The sequence below is a fragment of the Lepidochelys olivacea genome (genome assembly GCF_965140295.1).
Source record: "Lepidochelys olivacea isolate rLepOli2 genome assembly, chromosome: 5".
Lineage (NCBI taxonomy): Eukaryota > Metazoa > Chordata > Testudines > Cheloniidae > Lepidochelys > Lepidochelys olivacea.
In genome coordinates, this window is record NC_140415.1 from 30,197,690 (window position 1) to 30,222,411 (window position 24,722).

General features: G+C 47.2%; 1 protein-coding gene and 1 pseudogene across 3 annotated transcripts in view; one reads left to right on the plus strand and one right to left on the minus strand.

The window, feature by feature from the left end:
* Window positions 1-307: 307 nt before the first annotated feature.
* GHR (growth hormone receptor) overlaps window positions 308-24,722 on the plus strand; it is a 209,302-nt gene continuing 184,887 nt past the window's right edge. The window contains exon 1 of one of the 2 annotated variants that reach the window (XM_084629150.1): window positions 308-610. Coding sequence is in view for 1 of the 2 variants with exons in the window: in XM_084629148.1 (XP_084485274.1) it covers window positions 855-915 (61 nt within the window). In the remaining variant the exon portion in view is untranslated. Of the gene's footprint in view, window positions 611-776; window positions 916-24,722 lie in introns of those variants that run through there. The other variant, XM_084629148.1, reaches the window with a different exon arrangement.
* On the minus strand, window positions 12,402-13,014 carry LOC311521345 (myelin-associated neurite-outgrowth inhibitor pseudogene; annotated as a pseudogene). The gene has a single exon. The product of its transcript is annotated as a myelin-associated neurite-outgrowth inhibitor pseudogene (transcript).

The window sequence follows — 24,722 nt, forward strand, 5'->3', positions numbered from 1 at the left end:
GGAGCGGCTGGTTTGCACAGCCCAGGTGCAGTAGGTCTATGGGGGATATTAAATGTACTGGATAACCGATCTCCTAGCTGCTAACCCCGGGCACTAGAGAGCGGGGCTCCCCTTCGCTCCAGCCCGAAGAGCCTCACTTTTATTGTGAAGTCCTGTGGAAACGCTCTGCAATACCAAACATTTCCCTCTAGTCGGAGCCCGCTAGCCCCAGGGAAGTGACACGCACTAACGCCGGCTCCTCACGGGCTGGGCAGGGAGCGGAGCTCCCAGGAACGCAGGGAGTCACTTGTCCATCTCCAAGCCTCTTCCCCTCCCCCCCGGCCCAGGAGCCAGCCGCTAGGCTCGGCCGGGCATGAGTCCCTCTTGAAGCCCCCGCCCCCCGGCTCCCACCCCGCGCCACCCCTCTGCAGGAGGCTGCCAGCCGAGCGGGGCGCAGGCAGCAGCAGCCATGGGGCGGCGAGGAGGCGGCCGCTGAGCGTCCCGCGCCGGGACGAGATGGGGGGAGGCGATTAGCGGCGCCGCTGCTGGGACTGGAGCTCCGTGCACGGTGGCGGGAGAGCGAGAGCCGCCCCTGGCGCCCCGCGGCTGGGAGCTCGCTTGGAGCAGTCAGGTACGGGGTAGCTGGGCTCGCTCCCCTGCCGTGCGCGCTCAGCCTGCGCTGGCTTTGCAGGGCTGCCTGCTCGCCCGCAGGGCTGTTGTTCCGCCGGCGGGTGTAATCCGATCCGTCCCGTGCAAGCGGGGGTGTGGGCAGGGGGGTCGCTCGGGGCACGCTCGGCCCTGCTGCTGCGCTGCTATTTTTAGCGGCGAACGCCTGGAAGTTTGGACACGCTGGCGAGCGCCGCGGGCGGGTACGGATGGGCCCCGGGCTGAGCCCAGAGCGGGCTCCCTGCGGCGGGGAGGTGCGGCGGCGCGCTGGTGAGTGCACCACGGGCGGGTCCGGGGCGCCGCTCCCCGCGCGGGGCTGGGCTTGCGGCCGGGCGCGCGTTGCCCTGTGGAACGCCTGGCGGCGAGGTGCCCGCGCTCTCCCTCGCCCCGGCCGCCCACAGGCAGCCCCGCCGGGGGCGGGGGGGGGGGCTGTTATCGGACAGCGTGTGAAACTCGGGAAAGTTTGGCCAAGCCCGCCTGAGCCCGACAGCGCCTCGGCGGCGGGGAGCCGGAGCCGGGGTGCTGCTGTTCGCGGGGCGGGCAGCCCTGGCCCAAAGGGGGGTGGGCAGGGGGCTGGCTGGGCTCAGATGGTAGGTGACGCGAGCCGCGCGTGTCCAAGCGGGAGCAATGGCCCTGCACAGGTTTGTCGGCTGTTTTGTTCGCTGTCCCTTGGCCAGGCTTGTGCCCATCTCCGCGCCCGGTGTAGCTCTCCCTGGCCCGTGCTAACAGGGGTGCCGTGGTGGCTGTAGTCAGTGCGGAGAGCAGGTCCCAGGTGGACATACCGTGCAGTGCAAGCCCCGGGGCGATGCTGGTGGGCGCCTTGCTCTGTAGGAAGGGGGTTGGCCGGGAAGGGGAATCTCGTTTTGGCTTGGCTACAGAGGCAACGTGTAACTGTTGATAAGGGGGCAGGCGACCACCCCACAGCGTAGCCTCCGCATCTACAACCGAGGTTTTCAAAGGGGGGTGCCCCAGTAGGGGGGGTGCAGAGGAACGTTTGGGGCAGAGGCACCAGGCGGGGCTCGGGGAGGGGGCGGTCTCACCTCAGCGGGCCACCCAGCCCATCTGGTGGGGGGGGGGTCACAACCAAAAATTTTAACTCAAAGTGGGGTTATAGCTTACAATTGTTGGTTGTGTCTCCCCCCCCCCCCCCCCATCCAGACAGGCTGAGTTGCCCCCTAGGTGAGTCGGGGTGGAGATGGTGCTCTCTCCCCCAGCCCTGCCAGAGCTGGCCCTACTGGGCCTGAGTGTTCCAAGGGGGGGGTGAGCCCCACAGTTAGAAACCCTCTGATAGAAGTTGTGCTAAATGGAAGGCAGGGTGAGCCCCACTGCAGTGTCAGGGGAGCAGAGCCCCTGCTATAGGAATGGGAGAGCGGCCTCTGCCCTGGGAACAGGCCTGGGGTATTCGCCCCAGGGTGGTCTGCAAAGCAGGTGGCAGGAAGTGCTGGGACTCCAGCAGCAGGGAAGGAGAATAAGCCCCAGGTAGCAGGCTCAGCTCATAGCCAACCGCCCTACTGCTTCCTCCCTCACTGTGCTGCACGGGGTCGTGGTGAGTGTTGATGCCAGGGAGAGCCACTGGATGCTGGCCATCTTGGGGAAAGGCATGCCTTGCCCACTCCCATTGCTCTGGGGCTGTGGGGCAGAGTCTGCAGCAGCCCCTCTAGATGGGTCCTCTCCAAACATTTAGCTGTTGCTAAATGGAAGGTAGAAATCTGGGGGGAAGGGGCACATGACCCTGTGTCATCCCCCACCGTTGCCTCTACTTGGCTAGACTGCCCAGCTGTGGTGGGAGTTCTGGTCAATCTCTCCAGATTTAACACTCTCCTTCCCCCGCCCCCCGCATTCCCCACTGCCCCAAGTTTCTTTATTACACAGTTCTTCCTGTGAACGTATGTATTGCTGCTGTTATCTTGTTATAACAAATCAGAATCCAGGCTATAGCCAGGTGGAATCACATTGGAACTCAGAGATTGCCAGTCTTCCTGTGACTGGGAGTGGATGTGTCATTACACAAAGTAAAACTATTTCCCCTTGTTTATTCTCCCCCCCCCCCGTTCCTCACACATTTTGGCAACTGCTGAAAATGGCCCACCTTGATTATCAGTACAAAATGTTTTTTTTCCTCTCCTGCTCGTAATAGCTCACCTTACCTGACCACTCTCGTTACAGTGTGTATGGTAACACCCACTGTTTCATGTTCTCTGTGTATATAAAATCCCCCTACTGTATTTTCCACTGCATGCATCTGATGAAGTGAGCTGTAGCTCATGAAAGCTTATGCTCAAATAAATCTGTTAGTCTCTAAGGTGCCACAAATACTCCTTAACTCAGTATGTTTAATATATTCAACCACAGTTGCAGTTTGCTCCTGCCATATCTCAAGGAGCAGCCCCATAAAGACACCATGGATCACACATTTGCTCTGTTATTCCAGTTTAAATAGTTGTAATAACTTAATTGAAGCCAATGGAATAGCTCTCTTTTACACTGGTGCAAGTGAAAGCTAGTTCTTAACAAATCCTCCTGTCAGCCTGCCAGCAAACATTTAATAAGATAAATCAGAAAATTTCATTGAGAATATTTGTGAAATTGATGGAAGTTTAACTTGAATTTAAAAAAGACTTTTAAATACCTGTTCACTCACCTCAAAGCTGAAAACACTTTTGGACAGATTTGTGATGAGATATTGAAAAGATTTGTTTGAGACAAGGATGCTGATGTAAATGACACTATTTAAAATATGGAGGGAGGGATAAAGGGAATTGGAATTAAAATGTCTTGTTGAATCTCATCGAACTACATGAATGTTTATTGAAAGCTGTCCCATCTAGCTTAAAAAAAGAAACCGATTTAAATAGGAATGTTCTATCTTTCATCTCCTCCACGTTATTTCAGCCTCGCATGCCAAGAATTGCAACATGTTAGTTAATATATTATGCTGGTACATTTTAATTATAAAGGGTGTGCAAACAAGGCAGTTAGTTGTCTTTTCAACTTTTAATGGGTTTCCCCGGGAAGCCTGCTGTAGAAAGTGCAGGCAAATGTTCGCCTATTCAAGTGAGTCACCAGTGTGGTTTTGTTTTGTTTTGTTTTTTCCATTTGAGCTGGAATTATTAATTTATCCATAGTGGTAAACTTTTAGAAGTAATTGCTAGCGATAGGCACCTGGCAAATTCCCTAATTACTACCATGCATTGTATTTTACTCTTGTCCATTATCTTCCGTACTGATATAATTCTTTCTTTAACACTTGAAAATCCTACTAATATTTTTGTTTTAATGATGTACAACAGCATCAGTTGGTATCACTATATGTGGAGTTTTGCTATTACAGTCCAAGCGTCTGATCTTACACACACTAACAAAAGTAGTGTTCATAACTGCAAGTGAACCATTGGATCCCTTACCACTGTGGGAGGCAAAAAAAGCACTTCCTCCAAAGAAATCTTCCTCCAGGGTGGATCTGGAGCTGCCAGAAGCCTAAGCCCCCCCACCCCACTAAGGTGTGGAAAACAGAAGTTCTCACATGGGGCAGATTCTGCTCCCATACTCCTGTGAAGTAGCACTTTCCTCCACAGTTAGCTCCACTGATTTCAGCAGGACAGGGCAGAATCTTACCCTCAGAGTGTGGGGGAAGCAGGATGGAATAAAGAGAGAACAGAACAAACAGACCCCTTTTCAAACAGCCAGGGGTGGGATGAGAGCCCTTCTAGCCAGTAGTCTGGAGACTTAAAAAGTGTTCTCTTGTTAGCACAGATCTTGGGGATATTGGATTTATAAGGTTTTTACTTCCAAGTTCATTTTCCTAGGACTGTGCTTAATTTTATGTAAACATATTGTGACTGGTTCCTCCTGGGGTGCCACCTTGAACTGGGGTACCACTGAGCCCCCGACCCACCAGTCTGGCTTCCCTCTCACACTGTACAGCTGTGACAAGCTGCAAAGCCCTCCAGTCTATACTTTCACCAGGTAGGGGTTCACCCAGCTGCAGTTACATGCAGGCTCTCTGACCAGCCCCTGCATAGGAAGGCTACAGCTAAGGCAACTCCCAGCTCCTCAGGCACTCCCTCTCCCCCCAGAGTATAAACCCAAAATGATACAGTCTCATAAAATTCACCCCCTCCCTCAATGCGGAGAGGAATATGCAACAGCCTTTGCCCCTAAGTTATAATTCCCACACACTTCACTCCAATTCACCAGTTTAGATAAAGCAAAAACAAGTTTATTAACTATAAAAGATGGATTTTAAGTGATTATAAGTGATTGCAAACAGATCAAAGCAGATTACCTAGCAAATAAACAAAAAAACACAGCTTAATTTATTCAATAAATTGGATATGAATAACAGATTCTCACCCTAAGAGGTGATATAAGCAGGTTGCAGATTCTTAAGGGGCAAACTGCACTTGCTTTACAGCTTGGAATCCCCAGGTGTTTCAGTCACAGGTAGAAATCCCTTTAGTCTTGGTCCAGCACTTCCCCCAGTTCAGTGTTTGTTCCTCAGGTGTGTGGGGAGTGAAGAACACCAGATGATGTCACTCCCTGCTGTATATAGCTTTTGCATACAGTGGAAACCCTTTGTTCCCAAAGCTTGGTTCCCAGACCAGTCTGGGAAAAATACTGACATCCCAAGCTGGAGTCCAGAGACATGTGGTCTCATCACATGTCGTTGTAGAGTCCTAGCAGCCATTGCTTGAAGGCTGTCTGTTGCGTTCTCATGAAGGTTCCCCAGGTGGGAGATAAGCTTCTCCTAAGGCCTATTATTTTTTCCTGATGGCCCATGGCCCTGAATAGGCTCTTCCCTACCCACTATCTAGACCAGTGCTCTTCACTATTTTTGAAGTGGGGGCCACTTTGGCAAAAAAACCTTCAATATGAGAGCCACATCAACTACTAAATTAATGCCTTGCTTACTGCTCCTTAACAATGTAATGTTACAGAGCCACTCGTGTAACTAAAACAAAGTCTACGTGTACAGTAAAACTATACTCCTTTTGTAAAATAATAACCAGGAAAATATATGGAATTAAAAAGGCAGCTATGCGAGTAAATCTTTTAAGAGCAGAATAATGCAAAACTTACTTTAAAAACTGGATGAGTGAAAGTGTGTCTGTTCCTCCTTGACTTTCTTCATGCAGTATTTGTAATCTGTCATTGCAATCCTAGTAAGGCAGTCCAAATGTTCATTGGTCAATTTGTTCCTCTGTTTTCTTTTCACCACTCTGGCTGGGGCTGAGGGCTCTAGGGTGGAGCTGGGGATGGGGGGTTCGGGGGCTCAGGGCTGGGGCAGAGGGTTAGGATGGGGGGTGAGGAGTTTTGGGGTGCAGGCAGGAGAGGCCCACAGCAGTCCTGCAAGCCCCAACTTGCTCCCCTCCTCAGTTCCTGCCCACCCTCTACCTGCCTCCTCTCCAGGTCCCTGCTATGTGGCCTTTTAGAGCTGCTGCACGGCTATTTATAGCCTAGCCGCACTTAGGGTTGATGGGAGCCGCCACTGGCTCGCGGGCCTTGTGATGAAGAACACTGATCGAGACTGAAAGCATCTTGTCTAGTGGGTGTTACCCAGGTGTAACTACATTTTAAATACAGATACATAGTCAATATTCATAACTTCGGGTACAAAAATGATACATGCATTCAAATAGGATAATCATATTCAGCAAATCATGACTTTTCCAGTAACACCTCACATGACTAATCTTACATAAAATAGATCATAGTTATGCCATACTCATATCATAATAACATCACTGTGAAGAATATGGATGGGGTGCAGTGTCACACATATATACTAATTAGATGTGACCCTTGCTTTTATCAAGTTGCTCATGAAGCTGTTTATTGCTGCAGAAATGACTAGTTGTTGATTTATATGAATGGAAAACCTGTCTTATGAAAGGAGACTCAAGGAGCTTGGCTTGTTTAGCCTAACTAAAAGAAGGTTGAGGGGAGATATGATCTCTCTCTATAAATATATCAGAGGGATAAATATCGGAGAGGGAGAGGAATTATTTAAGCTCAGTACCAATGTGGACACAAGAACAAATGGATATAAACTGGCCACCAGGAAGTTTAGACTTGAAATTAGACGAAGGTTTCTAACCATCAGAGGAGTGAAGTTTTGGAATAGCCTTCCAAGGGAAGCAGTGGGGGCAAAAGATCTATCTGGCTTCAAGATTAAACTCGATAAGTTTATGGAGGAGATGGTATGATGGGATAACATGATTTTGGTAATTAATTGATCTTTAAATACTCATGGTAAATAAGCTTAATGGCCTGTGATGTGATGTTAGATGGGGTGGGATCTGAGTTACCCAGGAAAGAATTTTCTGTAGTATCTGGCTGGTGAATCTTGCCCATATGCTCAGGGTTTAGCTGATCGCCGTATTTGGGGTCGGGAAGAAATTTTCCTCCAGGGCAGATTGGAAGGGGCCCTGGAGGTTTTTCGCCTTCCTCTGTAGCATGGGGCACGGGTCACTTGCTGGAGGATTCTCTGCTCCTTGAAGTCTTTAAACCACGATTTGAGGACTTCAGTAGCTCAGACATAGGTGAGGTTTTTCGCAGGAGTGGGTGGGTGAGATTCTGTGGCCTGCGTTGTGCAGGACGTCAGACTAGATGATCATAATGGTCCCTTCTGACCTTAGTATCTATGAATGCTCATGTCACATTTAGAATATCAATCGGAGAGTCAAGTTTCAGAGTTTGGAATGTTGCATATGTTATTCCAAATGCCAGATTTTCATGGATAGAATATATGTGAGGAATTCTTGGTACTTAGGAAGGTCTGTATTACATTGACCATTTGTAAATGTTCCAATGCTTAAAACACTGCTAGACAGACATTGTTGCAATCCCACTTTAGGTGGGAAGCAATAAGTGAGCAATAACAAAGAATAGAACGGATGAGGAATGGGTTACCACAATGTAACTGTGTGGTTACTCAGCTAAGTATGCGCATGTTATGATGGTTCAGTAGAAGATTTGGGTTTCTTTTTAGTTAAAAGATGTCTTATTGGCTATCTTTTTATTGGCATGACCAATGAGGTGACTGTGTAGGAAGGATTTGAATGAGGAAAGAATAATGGTCTGGCAGAGCAGAATTGGGATGGTGTCCTAAGGTAAGGGTCAGTGTGGGAAGAGCAGGTCAAGGGGCATTGAGTCTGCCATTGCTGGGAAAGTGCTGGAGGCAGAAAGTATCATATTGCATCAGCCTACCTTGGCAGGAACAGACTAATATTGGGGCTTGAAGGAACACTTTGTGCTCAGATTGTTTACCACAGGTTGTTTACTGTATGTGAATCCTGAAATACAGTGGCTGCTTACTTACAGATCGTTTTGATGTGTGAAATGTAGAACACTGCCTATTCTTAAGAGATTAATGCTCAGTGTATGAGAAATGGACTCGTCACATAAATGAGAGAGGCCATCCCTTCCCAGAGACAGATGTTTTCCATATCTTGTTGTCCCAGTGTATGAAATGCTAAATACATTTAAGCAGGTGACCTTTTAAAAAGGAGTCACAGGAAAAAAAAACAATAAAACATGTAGTTGATAGTAACTTTATTTTTGTTAAATATCTTAGAAAACAATATAAACTTCAGAAAGGCTTAACAATACTTATGAGCAGGTCTGCAGGTTTGTTATGTTGGTGAAAATGTCAGACACTGGGACTTCTCTGTTTGTCTGTTACTTCTGAGCTGGAAGGCTCTATGTGGGTTAACTCACTGGCCTGGTTCAGATGGGAGGCCCTGAGGGAGGGTCAGAGAGTGAGCCCACGCCGCACTTATCCTGAAGTTTCTCCAATGTCCTGCAGGGCTGGGCCCAGCTCCCTGGTCCAGGTGTTACGACCTGGCACATGGAATTGTAGCACCTTTCACTCAAATTTGGCCTGTCCATCCCTTCATCGTGATGGAAGGTCATCTTGGGCTAACCTGAGTGGTGGTGTGGCCCTGGGCACCAGGTTGCAACACCTGGAGGAGGACCAGAGACATCCCAGAGGAGTGGACAAGGGCAAATATAGTACCTATCTCTGAAAAGGGGAAGAGGGACAACCCAGGGAATTATAGATGTCATATTAACTTCAGTATCTGGAAAGATAAATATTAAAATAATCAATTTGTAAGCATCTAGCAGACAATAAGATAATAAATAACAATCATTGTGGATTTGTCAAGAACAAATCATGTCATACTAACCTAATATCTTTCTTTGATAGGGTAACAAGCCTTGTGGATTGGAGGGAAGTAGTAGCTATATCACATCACGACTTTGATAAGGTTTTAATACTGTCTCACTTGACCTCATAAACAAACTAGGGAAATATAGCTTTAGACTAACCTAGTATAAAGTGAATGCACAACTGGCAACGTTTCACAGGCTGGGAGGGCATATTGAGTGGGCTCCCCCAGGGACCTGTCCTAGGTCTGGTTGTATTCAATATTTTCATGAATGGTTTGGTTAATGGCATAGAAAGTACACTGTATCATTTGTGGATCTTACCAAGCTGGGAGGGGTTGCAGGCACTCTGGAGGACAGGATTAGAATTCAAAATGATGTTGACAAACTGGAGAAATGTTCTGAAAGAAATAGGATGACATTTAATAAGGACAAATGCACTTAGGAAGGAAAAATGAAATGCACAAATAGAAAATGGGGAATGACTGCCTAGGAAGGAGTACTGCAGAAAAGGATCTGTGGGTTATAGTGGATCACATATGAGTCAACAATGTAATACTGTTGAAAAAAAAAAGCGTACATCATTCTGGGATGTATGAGCAGGAGTGTTTGTAAGCAAGACACAAGAAATAATTCTTCCACTCTACTCAGCACTCGTAAAGCCTCAAGTGGAGTACTGTGTCCGGTTCTAGGCACCACACTTTGGGAGAAAATGTGAACAAACTGGTGAAAGTCCAGAAGAGAGCAACAAAAATGATTAAAGGTCTAGAAAACATGACCTATGAGGAAAGATTGAAAAAATTGTGTGTGTTTAGTCTGTAGAAAACTGAGCAGCAATGTAACAGTCTTCAAATATGTAAAAGGTTGTTAAATAGAAGAGCATGATAAATTGTTCTCCTTAACCACTGAGGACAGGAAAAGAAGTAATGGGCTTAAATTGCAGCAAGAGAAATTTGGTTAGACATTAGAAGTTTTTCCTAAACTGTAAGGGTAGGTAAGCCATAGAACAAATTACCTAGAGAGGTTGTGGAATCTGTGTCATTGAAGGTTTTTAGGAACAGGTTAGACAAACACCTGTCAGGGATGGTGTAGATCGGGGTGGGCAAACTTTCTGGCCCGAGGGCCACATCGGGGTTGCAAAACTGTATGTAGGGCCAGGTAGGGAAGGCTGTGCCTCCCCGAGCAGCCTGTCCCCCCCATCCCCCTCCTCCCACTTACTGCCCCACTCAGAACCCTCCACCTATTCAACCCCTCCTTCTCCTTGTTCCCTGACCACCCCCCCGACTACTCTGACCCCTATCCACAACCCCGCCTCCTGACAGGCGCCCCGGGACTCCCATGCCTATCCAATCCCCCCACCCCGCCCCGTTCCCTCTCCCCTAACCGCCCCCCCAGACCCTCCGCCCCATCCAACTGCCCCTGCTCCCTGTCCCCTGATTGCCACCAGGAGCTCCTGCCCCTTATCCAGCCCCGAGCCCCCTTACCATGCCGCTCGGAGCAGCATGTCTGGCAGCAGTGCCGCCCAGAGCACTGCCCACATGGCGGCGTGACTGCAGGGGAGGGGAGCCAACGGGGGAGGGGCCGGGGGCTGGCCTCCCTGTCCGGGAGCTCAAGGGCCGGGCAGGACGGTCCCACAGGCTGGATGTGGCCCACGGGCTGTAGTGTGCCCACCACTGGTGTAGATAATACTACTTAGTTCTGCCTGTGTGCTGGGGGCTGGAATAGATAACCTATCAAGGTCCCTTCCAATCCTACGTTTCTATTATTTCCTTTTATTTTAAGAAATTTTGCTTGTTCAGCCTAATTTTGTTTTGTTTTTAAGGCAGAAAAGGAATACAGATCTGAAGTTAGCTTTGAAAACTATGGCATATGTACAGAACTCTGTGCTTACTCTAGCCCCTATGGACTGGCTTCATAGTCCAATGGACTTTTAGTATTTATCCCTAATCTACAAATAGAGCCAGGCACACATGGATCTACTGCCTGTTGGCCAGTATGTGGCAGTTCTGGTTTCTGTTCCATACAGGGTCTATCTCCACCTCATACAAGTGCAGTTGAAGAACTTGGTCAGTACTTGATGGAGTTTGGGGGCTGGATGAAAGCTAGCTGACCGAAGCTCAATCCAGATAAAGTGGAGATAATATTTACAGGCTGGGGGATGTAACCAGAGGAGTTATCTCAATTAAAGGATTGTGCCTAGTAGTTTTTACCGCTATTTGGAACCTGGATATTTTGCTTAATTGCCCAGCTTTATTGCCCATCCAGCTACTTTTGGATGTTCATGTAGCAGACAAGTTCCCGTGTTATGGGCTGCAGCTGGCAAAATATCTGTCCTTTCCTCTTTTGGATGCACACCTCACCACAGTGATTCATGCTTGTGTCTCCTGAAGATTGGCTTGCTGCAATGAGCTCTACACCTTCAGATGATTTGGAAATTTGGCTTGAAGCTGGTGCTGAAGGCTTATTAAACTGTGCTAGCTCAAGGAACATGTTATACCTGTGCTGCTTGATCTAGGGTGGCTGCCGGCTTGGTTTCAGAGTGAAGTTCAGGATATTGGTTTTGGCCTGTAAAAACCTGAATAATTTGGGTCTTCAGTTCCTGTGAGACCACTTGTCACCTCGCATGATGCTGCAGCAGATGTTAAATGAGATGCATGAACTAATAAAAGAGAGGGGACTGGTGAGAGTGCATACTCTGTGAAGGCTTCTCAACTCTGCAATACATTTATCTTCCTCTCCTCTCACGCATGTATCTAATAGAACTTTGTTTGGTTATCTTCAGGACCCCCTTCAAAGCTTCTCTAGCCTTTCTGGGGGAGGAGGCTGTTGGATAAGGAAAAGATGAGAGAATGAGTGAGATGTGGTGAGTTGGATACTTTTTTCACAGCTGATTTGGCCTGTGGAGTTTACTAAAGGTTTGTGTAATTATTGTTCATCACCTAGTGTAGTAGGTAGATGCTTATAAATAAATGCAAGTAGTTTTAAAAAAAAACAAAAAAAAAAACCCCTCATAGGTAATACTAATGACAGACTGTGGACAAAGGATAATTTCAGTTCTAAAGCCTACCACCAAGTTCCTTGATCTGTCAGTTATATCCGGTGTTCTCAAACTTTTCCTTTCAGAGGCCCCCCCTCAACATGCTATAAAAACTCCAAGGCCCAGCGGAGGCGCGGGAGGGTCCTTGGGCATAGGTGTAGTTTTACTTCTATTTTGGGGGTACAAGGGCTGGCAGGGCTTGAGCCAGCTCCGCACAGTGGGGTCCAGGGAAGGAGTGCCACCTCCACTCCCTGACTCACCTCAGCAAGCCAGCCAGGGAGGATGCAACCAAAAAATATAACTCAAAGGGCTTGGGGGGGGGGACTTTTTAACTCAGTTTAAAAAAACCCAACACATTGTGTTTAAAAAAAAATCCTTCCTCCTACACAACTTGATCAAAATGAACTGACATTTAGGCAAAATAGTCTACTTATATCCCTATTCACTGAATTGGCATATTGTAAAATTTCCCTGAATATCTTAACTCCTGTGAAATCTCAATGAAAGAAGCTGCAGTCATGTGGCCATTTATATACAGGCCACTGTTTCAACTATAGGCACTGGTAACTTACACTACTGGAATAATCACCACTGTGTGGGCACATAGCTATAGGTTCGTGGTCCTGGAGCCCAATATGTGGGCATAGTAACTGGATGAGGGGCTACTGGAGTTGGGGAAAGAGTTGTCAACAAAGTACCTGCTGACATTGCCATAGTGGTCCCAGCCAACGTTCCCATAGTCACACCATTTCCTCTTGGTGGTGGAACTGGAGCAGGATACATAGTTGCTGGCATGCCATTAGGCTGCACAGCTGTGGGGTGATGGATTACGTGGGGTGGTGCTGCATATAAATGCTGCGTCTAGTAAGTGCCTTTGGATTCTGCTGTGGATAGGCACTTCGAACCGGATACACAGCAGTCTGGTAGGGGTTGGGTGATGAAGAATAAGGTGGCACTGCACCACTGGTGGGTAAACAGGATACTTCATATGGTGTTTCTGGTGTATAACCTGTTTGGAAGGTAGGATTTGCTCCTGGGTACACGTTGGGGGAATAGGCAGGGAGAGCTGCTGCATAGCCCATTGAGAAACCAGTTGGATAACCAATTCCTTTGGCATTTGCATAGGGAACCCCAGAAGATTCAAGACTCTAAACAGGATTCATGACTTCAATAACGGGCTGCGGCGCTTCGTGGCGGTGGCCCCGGCTCTGGCTCTGTCACTCGGTGTCTGCTGCAGCCCAGGGAATGGGTGGAGCCTCGCGGTCGGAGGGGGCGGAAGCTAGAGCGGTGGCTGGGGCCTGGGCCTCCTGCTGCTGTGTGGTTTGAAAACCACTCGGGGTACATGGAGAGGGGTAGCTAGGGGCTGTGTGCAGGCATGGGGGTAGCTCGGGAGGCAGGGAGGGGGTAGCTGGGGGCTGTGTGCAGGCACGGGGGTAGCTGGGGGCTGTGTGCAGGCACGGGGGTAGCTCGGGATGCAGGGAGGGGGTAGCTGGGGCTGTGTGCAGACACGGGGGTAGCTTGGGATGCAGGGAGGGGGTAGCTAGGGGCTGTGTGCAGGCACGGGGGTAGCTCGGGATGCAGGGAGGGGGTAGCTGGGGGCTGTGTGCAGGCACGGGGGTAGCTCGGGATGCAGGGAGGGGGTAGCTGGGGGCTGTGTGCAGGCACGGGGGTAGCTCGGGATGCAGGGAGGGGGTAGCTGGGGGCTGTGTGCAGGCACGGGGGTAGCTCGGGATGCAGGGAGGGGGTAGCTGGGGCTGTGTGCAGACACGGGGGTAGCTTGGGATGCAGGGAGGGGGTAGCTAGGGGCTGTGTGCAGGCACGGGGGTAGCTCGGGATGCAGGGAGGGGGTAGCTGGGGGCTGTGTGCAGGCACGGGGGTAGCTCGGGATGCAGGGAGGGGGTAGCTGGGGGCTGTGTGCAGGCACGGGGGTAGCTCGGGATGCAGGGAGGGGGTAGCTGGGGGCTGTGTGCAGGCACGGGGGTAGCTCGGGATGCAGGGAGGGGGTAGCTGGGGGCTGTGTGCAGGCACGGGGGTAGCGCGGGATGCAGGGAGGGGGTAGCTGGGGGCTGTGTGCAGGCACGGGGGTAGCGCGGGATGCAGGGAGGGGGTAGCTGGGGGCTGTGTGCAGGCACGGGGGTAGCGCGGGATGCAGGGAGGGGGTAGCTGGGGGCTGTGTGCAGGCATGGGGTAGCGCGGGATGCAGGGAGGGGGTAGCTAGGGGCTGTGTGCCAGCAGGGCTCCCCCTGCGGTGGCTGCTCCCCGAGGGCTCGGCTGCCCCAGAGCTGGGTCACCCTGCCCAGGCTGCTCTTGCCGGCTGCATGAGCAGTCAGGGGGCAGCAAGCTGAGGAGCTGCCGCAAGCCCGGCCACCAGCAGCAGACAGGGGAAAGCCACAGCTGCCTGCTCCATGGTACCACCAGCCAGGGGTGCAGCTGCCCCGCACGCCTGGCTCTGGCTTCTGACCTATGACTTGGCCAGAGGGCTGAACCTGAGGCAGACTGGGAGAGAGGCGGAGAGGGCTGGAGCTGCCCCCGGGACTGCCACACTCTGGGTACGGCACTGAGTTATGGTCTCTCATGAAATAGGATCAATTCAGTAACATCTAGGCTAGAGGGAGAAACAACATTAAAAGTGTGAAGTGTAGATTGGCATGTGCCCAGTAATTCTGTGGAGGAAGCCATTGGGGAGGGGTGGGAATGCATTGTATGCATAGTGAGACTGGAAGCCTCAAAAACAGAAGTCCATACATTAGCTGCAACGTGGTCATAGTGAGCATTTAGATAGCATGGTCCATGTGAGATATCAAATCGCATCTCCCGCATGATTTAGGTATGGTAATGCATCAGCAATACTGATAGTGATCAGATTGGCATAAATTTGATTATTTATATAGGACCTGATCCAAAGTTTCCATTCACTTCATTGAGATTCATCCTAAAAGTTCTCAAGCACCGTCAACTCCATTGGGACAGGTGGGTGCTCCAGACCTTGCAGGACGGGTTTAGAGAAGGGTTGCATTTGTTGATTCTCAAAAAGAAAAGAAGTACTTGCGGCACCTTAGAGACTAACCAATTTATTTGAGCATAAGCTTTCGTGAGCTACAGCTCACTTCATCGGATACATACTGTGGAAAGTATAGAAGATCTTTTTATACACACACAGCATGAAAAAAATACCTCTCCCCACCCCACTCTCCTGCTGGTAATAGCTTATCTAAAGTGATCACTTTCCTTACAATGTGTATGATAATCAAGGTTGATTATCATACACATTGTAAGGAGAGTGATCACTTTAGATAAGCTATTACCAGCAGGAGAGTGGGGTGGGGAGAGGTATTTTTTCATGCTTTGTGTGTATAAAAAGATCTTCTACACGAAAGCTTATGCTCAAATAAATTGGTTAGTCTCTAAGGTGCCACAAGTACTCCTTTTCTTTTTGCGAATACAGACTAACACAGCTGTTACTCTGAAACCTGTCTTGATTCTGTGACCTTTTACTTTGCAGGTTGGTGAAGGAGATTTGAATCTTAGCTCTTTAAATACGACAAGGTAGTAATAGTGTAAACATCAAAACCATGACTTTTTTCCTCTGGCTTCTTGATTAAGTTTTTTTGGGGGGGAGGGCATGAGATGAGGCAAACAAGGTCTCCCATCCAGCACATTGTCTTCCTTCTGTCTCCCTCCAAAACCTATTGCAGTCAATGGACTTTATACGGCTTAGGATCAGGTACTTTAAATTTCTAAATTCTCTCACTTTCCAGCACCAGCTGCATAGCATGTATAATACAGGTGGACAAACAATGTAACCGCTGGAATAACAGGATCCTGAATTGCACCTCCAGCAGGAGAGTGGGGTGGGGGGAGAGAAAACCTTTTGTAGTGGTAAACACCCATTTTTTCATAGTTTGTATGTATAAGAACAACTTCTGTATTTTCCACAGTATGCATCCAATGAAGTGAGCTGTAGCTCACGAAAGCTTATGCTCAAATAAATTGGTTAGTCTCTAAGGTGCCACAAGTACTCCTTTTCTTTTTGCAAATACAGACTAACACGACTGGTACTCTGAAACCTCTGACATGTAATTTTGCAAAGGTTTTCACACGATAACAAGGATCAGATTTTTCACATGGGCCTGTTGTAGTTCCTGAAATGTTCTTGGTGAGGTAGAATTTCTATTTTATTAGAAGTTTCTAGTGCTGTGATTTCCAGATCGCACATTGATTGCACTGCTGTGTAATAGTCACAGTTCAGCAACCCCAAACTGGGCACTGAGAACTGAAAATAGGTATTTCTGCATCACATATTTAGTTGTGATACAGCTTTTATTCATATCTCTTCATATGAAGTGTGTAAAGTTTGTTTAGTGTCGGTCATTTCTGTTGACTTACTGTTTCCTTTCTCTTAAGGCTGATATGGAAGAAGGATTCTGACTAGTTATTTACATCTCTGAACTTATTAAAACAAATGAAATATGTTCCTATTTGAAAAATGGCAATTTGCCAAGGAGCCGTCTTTGGCAGAGACTGCAATGCAATAACTGTAATCCTGGGGTGTGTAGGTGAAAGTTTGAGAAGTGGGAGAGCACAGCTATGCAACAGAGAAGAATCTTGTTTCTGATCTAATTAATCAGACACCTTGGAAGCTAGCATGAAAATTATATGGTTTCTCCCTCACTGAGTACGCAATATCATAGAGACATGGTAGGGACTTCATTGTTATCTATCAGTCTGATTCTGTTCTATTTCCCTCCTCCAACCCATATAAACTTTTGCTTCTCAATCTCTGGGGCTGAAAATTCATCTACTTAGTCCCAGCTCATAGATGATTTATTTATTTATGGGAAGTTGACATGGGCTGACCATGGGAAGGGATGAAGAAGTAGAATGAAAGGGAGCAGAGTGTTCTCATAATCCCCTCCGCTTCCATGACTTGTGCTGCATGAACATCAGTACTGGCCATGAAGAAGAAGAAGGCAATTTATGTCTGTTCTACAGGGAAGGGCTGCTGTTATCTTCTGACTATGAATCTTTGAGCAGTTATGTTAAAAACTATCAGCAATTTGGCCAGAATCTGAATTTGTGTTCAAAGTAGGGCTGACGATTAATCACAGTTAACTCACATGATTAACTCAAAAAAAATTAATCATGATTAATAGCACTGTTAAATAATAGAATACTAATAGAAATTTATTAAATATTTTGGATGTTTTGTATATTTTCAAATATATTGATTTCTATTACAACAGAATACAAAGTATACAGTAATCACTTTATATTATTTTTATTACAAATATTTGCACTGTAAAAATGACAAACAAAAGAAATAGTATTTTTCAATTCACCTCATACAAGTACAGTAATGTAGTCTCATTATTGTGAAAGTGTAACTTACAAATACAGATCTTTTTTTTTACATAACTACACTCAAAAATAAAATATAAAACTTTAGAGCCTGCTCAGTTCTACTTCTTGTTCAGCCAATCGCAAAGACAAACAAGTTTGTTTACATTTATGGGAGATAATGCTGCCCTCTTCTTATTTACAATGTCACCAGTAATTGAGAACATGTGTTTGCATGGCACGTCTGTAGCCGGCGTTGCAAAGTGTTTATGTGCTAGATATAAAAATTTTATTAAAGGTAATGGTTAAATATATATATATAATACATAGGTTGAGAAAAGAGTGTCTGTACATCTGGGCATAGTGCTTAGATTATCCACAAATACAAAGTTTGTTTTTAAAAGTCATATGATACATAGAGCACATAATCGGCAATAACCCAAATTTAGGTGGATAGATTTAACAGAAGGGTTAGATATTAGAATCCGAATACTTGGGTACATCACTCATGAAAAGTTGTACCGAGATTTTTGTTGTGGAAAGCAAAATATATCAATGAGTGGAGATTGTCCCTAGTAAATGAGGATTAGGTAGGTTGTCCATTTAGAACAGGGGTGGGCAAACTATGGCCCGGGGCCCACATCCGGCCCTTCAGACATTTTAATCCGAACCTCAAGTTCCCGCCGGAGAGCAGGGTCCGGGGCTGGCCCCACTCCGCGTGTGCCTTTGCTCCGCATGGTTCCCAGAAGCAGCATCATGTCCCCCCTCCATTTCCTATGTGTAGAGGCATAGGAGCTGAAGGTGGGCGTGCCGTTGCTTCCGGGAGCTGCTTGAGGTAAGTGCCACCCGGAGCCTGCACCCCTGACCCCCCTCCTGCCCTCTGAGCAGCCCATAGCACCCTCCTGCACCCCCAACCCTTCATCCCCAACCCCACGCCAGAGCTCGCACCCAAGCCCCCTCCCACACCCTGAACTCCTCACTTCTGGCCACACCCCGGAGCCCTCACCCTTCCCCGCACCCCAAACCCCAATTTCGTGAGCATTCATGGCTTGCCATACAATTTCCATACCCACATGTGGCCCTCGGGCCAAAAAGTTTGCCCACCCCTGATTTATAAAATACAATCCATGAGGAAAGTATCATCCCTCCTAGTATTGCCGATGTCCAGTGATGTGTCCTATGTAAATGTCCCTCAACTACCTGATGGCATCTGACACCATGAGTTGCTGCATCAGCTGAGCATAGCATTGACAGATTCTGCATTCTCTCAGCACTCTTTCGTTACTAGGGTCCCATACACCCAAGGCTCCAACGATCAGTGTGTGTTTCTGAACCTGGTAACCCATAGCTCTCAAAGTTTCGGCCAGAGAAGCATATTTCTCTACCTTTCGAGCTCAGGCATTGTGAAAGACTGAGACCCTGTTCTGGAAGGTCACTGTGACGTCCACCATGATGATCTTCTTCCGGTCCTCGTTGGTGATGACGGTGTCCGGTCGCAGTTGGCTGTTGGTTCCGGAGATGGCAGCATTTATGGCAACCTTCCCCCACGGGTGGCAGGATGGCTCTGCCCAGGCAATCTTGGATGGTGTTGTGTTGCAGCTGCCAAGCTCTCGAATGGGGTTTCCAGCTACACGGACATGTCCATTTTTGGGGCTGCGCAGAACAGGAATTAAGGTAGAAGGGTATGAGTTTCCCAGATGAGCAACACTGACTTCTTCACATCTCCCACAATGTAAATATTTGCTCACAGACAGGTCTGATTTTGTGCACTGACCTTTGACTCAGCTCCCTCCCAGTTTTCCTTTCTCCCACCACCTTTAATTTATGGTAGTGTTCTTCAACTGAGCATTACATGGGGCTCACTGCAGAGTCCAACTATGCTGGTCCTGATCAACCAAAAGAGTAGCTAGCTGTACGTTCCTTCCTCCCTTCCTTCCTTCCCAGTAGCCACAGGATAATGCCTTCAGAACCCTCTCAGTCCTTGCTGTCCCTGAGATTGAGAAATTGGCCTTTTGCTTTTTGCATGGGCCTGTTCCTATGCTGTTGCGTGCTCACATCAATGTAAAAAAGGATATACTTTCAGTTGGTGGCTTTGGATTTTCTGGCTCTGACCATTATCTGGACAGAGATTCAGGAGACCTGGGTTCCATTCCAACTTCTGCCGGTGGCCTCCTGGATGACCTTGAGCAAGTCACTTTACCTTCCTGTGTCTCCAATTTCCCCATCTGTAACACTGGAATAATGATATCAACCTTCTTTGTAAAGCCTTTTGAGATCTACGATGCCAGGGTTAGGCATTTTTATTATTTGTCACAACCTGAATGTTATGTAAAACATTTTTCTTTTTTCTCTCATTATTGGCTGTGCTAGTCTGTAGAAGACAGCCATTTCGTAGTGATGGATTTAACAGTCGGCAAAGAGGAAGGGCAATGGGGATGTGCCATGGGGACCGTTAGAAACAATTATCTGGGAATCGGGAGGCCTTGAACAGTGTTGTTTAGTCTTAGATCATCAATATAGTCAAGCATGTAGAAGCTGGGAAGTAAAGATCCAAGGCTGTCACAAAGCACCTTAAAGGGGAAGGCAGCCAAAAATGGGGAGTATAAGAGGACAGCCACCACCTTTGGGGAGTTGAATTTTCTGGGGAGTTTAATTTTCTACAATTGCTCAAAGTTAATTTCAGTGAGATTGCATTATGGCATTATCAAGGCTTTATTGAGTGCACTGTAATGTGTATGAAGAGTTATTAAAGAACAGAGCAGTCTCAGGGCCTCTCAGCATAGTAGCTTCTAGATTATAGTACACTCTTATTTCTCACATTTGGGCTTGACTCTGGCTTTTACAGCCATATTAATGTTATGGGTGGTGAGGAAGGGGAGGGAATGTTTTATTTTTCCTAGGTAGCAATCTCTGGAACCATTATGCCTGTGGTGGCTAGGAGCTCGATACCTTCTAAGTAGCTGTCACCAGCAGCCTGGCTATGACTGCAGAATAGGTATAGCATGTGTTTTTTGCAGTGCAGCTTGTAAGACAGCAACTGTGCGTGGGGGTATGGCCCGGCCTCTACCCCGCCATTTATCCTGGGACAGTAAGTGCTGCCTGCTTCTCTAGCATCTCACACCCATTGTGTTCGTAGTGCTGGCTTCCAGATTAGAGCAGAAGGAAAAGTTATGCAGTCCAGGGTCTTCAAATTTATATTTGTCTCATTATAGGGCAAAGCATTATGGGTCAAAAGTCATGTTGATAGATTGACTGCAGAGTTGAGTCTGGTGTGCTTTCCCTTTTTGCACACCCTTATGCCTGGTCTACATTACACAGTTAAGTTGACGTAAGGCAGCTTACGTTGAACTAATTACTTAAGTGTACACACTACAGCCTTGCCCTGCCGATGTAAGTGCCCTACTACACCGACCTAATAACTCCACCTCCATGAGAGGCATAGGGCTTTTGTCAGTTTAGTTAGGGTGATGCAACGTCTGTGTAGACATGCATTACTTATGTCCGCTGTTGGCTGTCTTGTCAATTTCAGGGCTCCATGCTGGAGCTGTGAAATTGACAAGAAAGCCATGCAGCTAGAGCAGGGGTAGGCAACCTATGGCACAGGTGCCAAAGGCAGCACGTGAGCTGGCCACTGGTCCGGGGGGGGCTCTGCATTTTAATTTAATTTTAAGTTAAGCGTCTTAAACATTTTAAAAACCTTATTTACTTTACATACAACAATAGTTTAGTTATATATTATAGACTTATAGAAAGAGACCTTCTAAAAACATTAAAATGTATTACTGGCATGCGAAACCTTAAATTAGAGTGAATAAATGAAGACTCGGCACACCACTTCTGAAAGGTTGCCGACCCCTGAGCTAGAGCCTGGCTGCTCCCCACTCAGGGAGCCAAGAAGCCTGGGAGGGAGCAGGGAGGCAGCTGGGCCCCCAGCATGGTGCTGTGCAGAGCTGAGAGCCCGGGTTTTCAGCCTCCCACATTGCCCCTCTTCAGTCAGTGGAAGTGCTTCTGATGAGGACGTGCACCACTGACAGAAGGAAGGTAGCGTAGACATCAGCCACCACAGTAATTACATAGGTCGACTTAAGTCGTGTAGTGTAGACATGCCCTTAGAATAAATACAGTGCCAAATAATAGTTGCAACCGTCAAATTTTGTTTTCATTTTAAAGGTAGCATGCTAAATGTAACAGTTTCCCAATTACATCCGTACAGGGGCTCTTTTCTTTGCTGCTAGTGTGATCTGTTGAAAGTTTCACATGAATTAAAGATCCTTGTGAGCTATGAATAACTACCTAAAGAGCCAGACCAGTAAAGTTCCCTTATCACCATTCAGACTGTTACTATGGAGGCAGTGAAAATCTGTAAGGGGAGAAAGCCATTAACTCATATTTAATTGCCTCAGTGACTGATGCTGTTAGGGGGTATGAAAGAGTCAACAATGCAGAAACAGTGCATCATTGTTACTAGAATCCAATTTGCCTGTTAGTGTAAGACCCAGTTGGCAGCAGGTCTGTCTTGTACACAGAGAAGTTATATCAGGTTCTTCACAGCTTTATTGTTAAGTAATACTAAAGTACCTTTGGAAGCATTTGGGACAAACATGCATAGGATATGCATACAACTGACAGTCCGGTGACTGGAAAAAGAGATTATTTTATTTTATTATGACTTCCCCATGTTCTTTGTTGACAAATAGAACCTGAAAAACTCTTATCTGCAAGATCTGACCGTAAGTGAGTGCTAGTTCAGGAAACAGGAAATTACTCAACACCCAGTGTTGATCATTGGAAGAGTTCATTTAATTTTTCTGAGATCTCTGGCACCTAACCAGAACCTAGGTATTCCCCCAAAAATCCAAAATTGAAATTGCCTCATTAGAATTACATGGCACATGGCGAAACACTGCATGACAAAAGTTTGCACAGAAGCACAACAATTTGCACAGAAGAAATTTTGTGTGCACACAGCCTGTCAAACACAGGGAACATTGCTCCCCACCCAATCCCATCTCCCAGTGTACTGTCAAGAAAAGATGAGCTCTTCAGTGTGTCCAGAAAACTAACAAGTTGGGGCTCTGACAGATCAAGAAGCAAGAAAATTCCGGAGTCTTGGAGAATATCCTGTTTCAGAGTAGCAGCCGTGTTAGTCTGTATTCACAAAAAGAAAAGGAGTACTTGTGGCACCTTGGAGACTAACCAATTTGAGTATAAGCTTTTGTGAGCTACAGAATCCGATGAAGTGAGTTGTAGCTCACGAAAGCTTATGCTCAAATAAATTTGTTCATCTCTAAGGTGCCACAAGTACTCCTTTTCTTTTTGGAGAATATCCTGTCAGCCACACATCCCTCCACCTCTGCTTTCATTCAGAGCAGCAGTGGATACAATAAAATAAAGGTAATCAGTGCAGGCAACTTGGATGACTGGAGAGAAACTTTTTCCTTCTCAGTTATCTGAACTCTGCCTCTGTGGTAGGTTGCCATGATTCTCTTCTTTTTGAATTTAAAAATTCCAATTGTGCATAAAAGATTTGATGCAAAAACATTCCATATTTGTACATATTAAGCATTAAGGCCTGAGTGCTTTTAGTCTGTATGTCATTTTATGCTTGTTATAGCTAATTACGTTCTGGCACATAGTTGGGAGTTCTACAGACTGGAAAATACATTTTGGTGGTGTTTTGTTTTGTTTTGTTACAGAGAGCCAAAACTTTCTTTAATTGCAGCTGAAGATCAAATTATTTTGAAGGTCTACAAAGATGGCAAAATACTTAGAGAAATAAATGTGTAAACATAATAGACTTAACTTGCTGTTCTCTGGAAATGTAATAGGCTTAATCCGTTATTGTCTGTAATCATTTTGTCTAGATTTTTACGTTTTGTAACTGAAATTTAGTTGCCAAACAGACCAGTTGTTTTCAAAAGATTAGGAAAACAGTATCTATGAATTGCCTTTTATGTATTCTACCCATTTGTATAGACTATTAGTAACAGATGTCTAGAAATGTGGCATTTGCATGCAAAATTTTACACACACAGCCAGATTTACCTGTGATAACCCTGACTCTGGACTTCCGCCAGTGTGCAGTTGGAATAACTCCATTGAGGCCAGTGGAGTTAAAGCAGTGTTAAATGCAGAAGGCAAAGGCATATCCAATCCTGTATTGCTGAGTTAGGAGTACCACTTTCATCAGTTTCCAGCATTTTACACCAAGTATCTGTGGAATGCCAAGACTCAGGTGGTTTTGTTTGTTTAGAATGCTACAACACTCTCCCCTCCCATAGATCAGATTTCTCAAGCTAATTTTTCATGCACCCGTAACTATGATCAGAGAGTGACACAGTGGACAATATTTAAATTCTGTATTTTGATTAGCATATTTTCAAACATAAATACGCTCAAAAGATTGTGACAGACAACAACGAAGGGATTATAATAAGAGATCAAATCTCCACCAGTTAGGCACACCAGAGCACAGCTGACTATAATTAGGTGCGAATAGGGATCATGTTGTCTAGTAGAGGCTGGTACTATTCCTATGTGGCTGTCTGGATTACATCACAAGATTTACTTCCTTTTCATGCTCAGACACGTATACTTAATTTAAAAAGGAAAAATTTGCTCTGTTATGCTAGAAACACTTTATGCTTTTGTAGTATTATTACATTGGGATGGTTGCTGCTACCATGCAATCCATTTGGGGAAAATGAAAAACCTAGGTTAACTCTGCTGGGAACCCTGATTAATGCCATTGAAATCAGTGAGGTGTATTCTTGTCACAATAATGTTGTTAGGGTGAGATTCCTCTGCCTCCAACTGACAAAACCTGATTGCAGGGGAACAGTTTAGGGGCAGACTCAAAGCTTAGAGTAGGAAATGGAGTAGTTCTTCTGCGGCTATTACTCCACCTCTGGGTTTGGAATAGGAGCTGTGCTCTGCACTCACACCATATGTGAGATTTTTTTTAGCCATTGGATCTATGGCAGGGGCACCAGAGCCTTTCCAAAAGTGGGGGGGGGGGGTTGGGGACCCCATCCCTCCTCTCCCCCCAGAGGCCCCAGCCAAGCTGGAAGCCAGAGCAGGGGTGGGGGAAGAAAAAGTAGCCCCCTGCCCATGTCCTCGCCCCCCCGCCCCATCCAGGGCAGGTAAATGGACCCGCTCCTCACAGCTGCCCAGGCAGCTCTCCCCGACCTGGCTCCAGATGGGGGGGGGGGGGGCTAGGAGCTGCAGCCTGACCATGGTAAGAGTCGCACAGGCACCTGTGAAGAGCTGGGGTGGACCCTCCACCCACCCTGGGCAGGGGGTCAGGATATAGGCTGAGGCTGTTCTCAGCGGGGCCCCCGTACTGTGGGCAGGTGGAGGGTCTGCCCCGGCTCCCACAGCTGCCTGTGCAGCTCTTATCATGGCCGGGCTGTGGCTTCAAGGGCCCCTCCAGGAGCCAGAGCTGGGTCGGGGAGTGCCACACAGGCAGCTGTGGGGAGTCGGCATGGAGTCACGGACCCTTTACCTCCACCTGCCTTGGGCCAGGTGGGGGGGC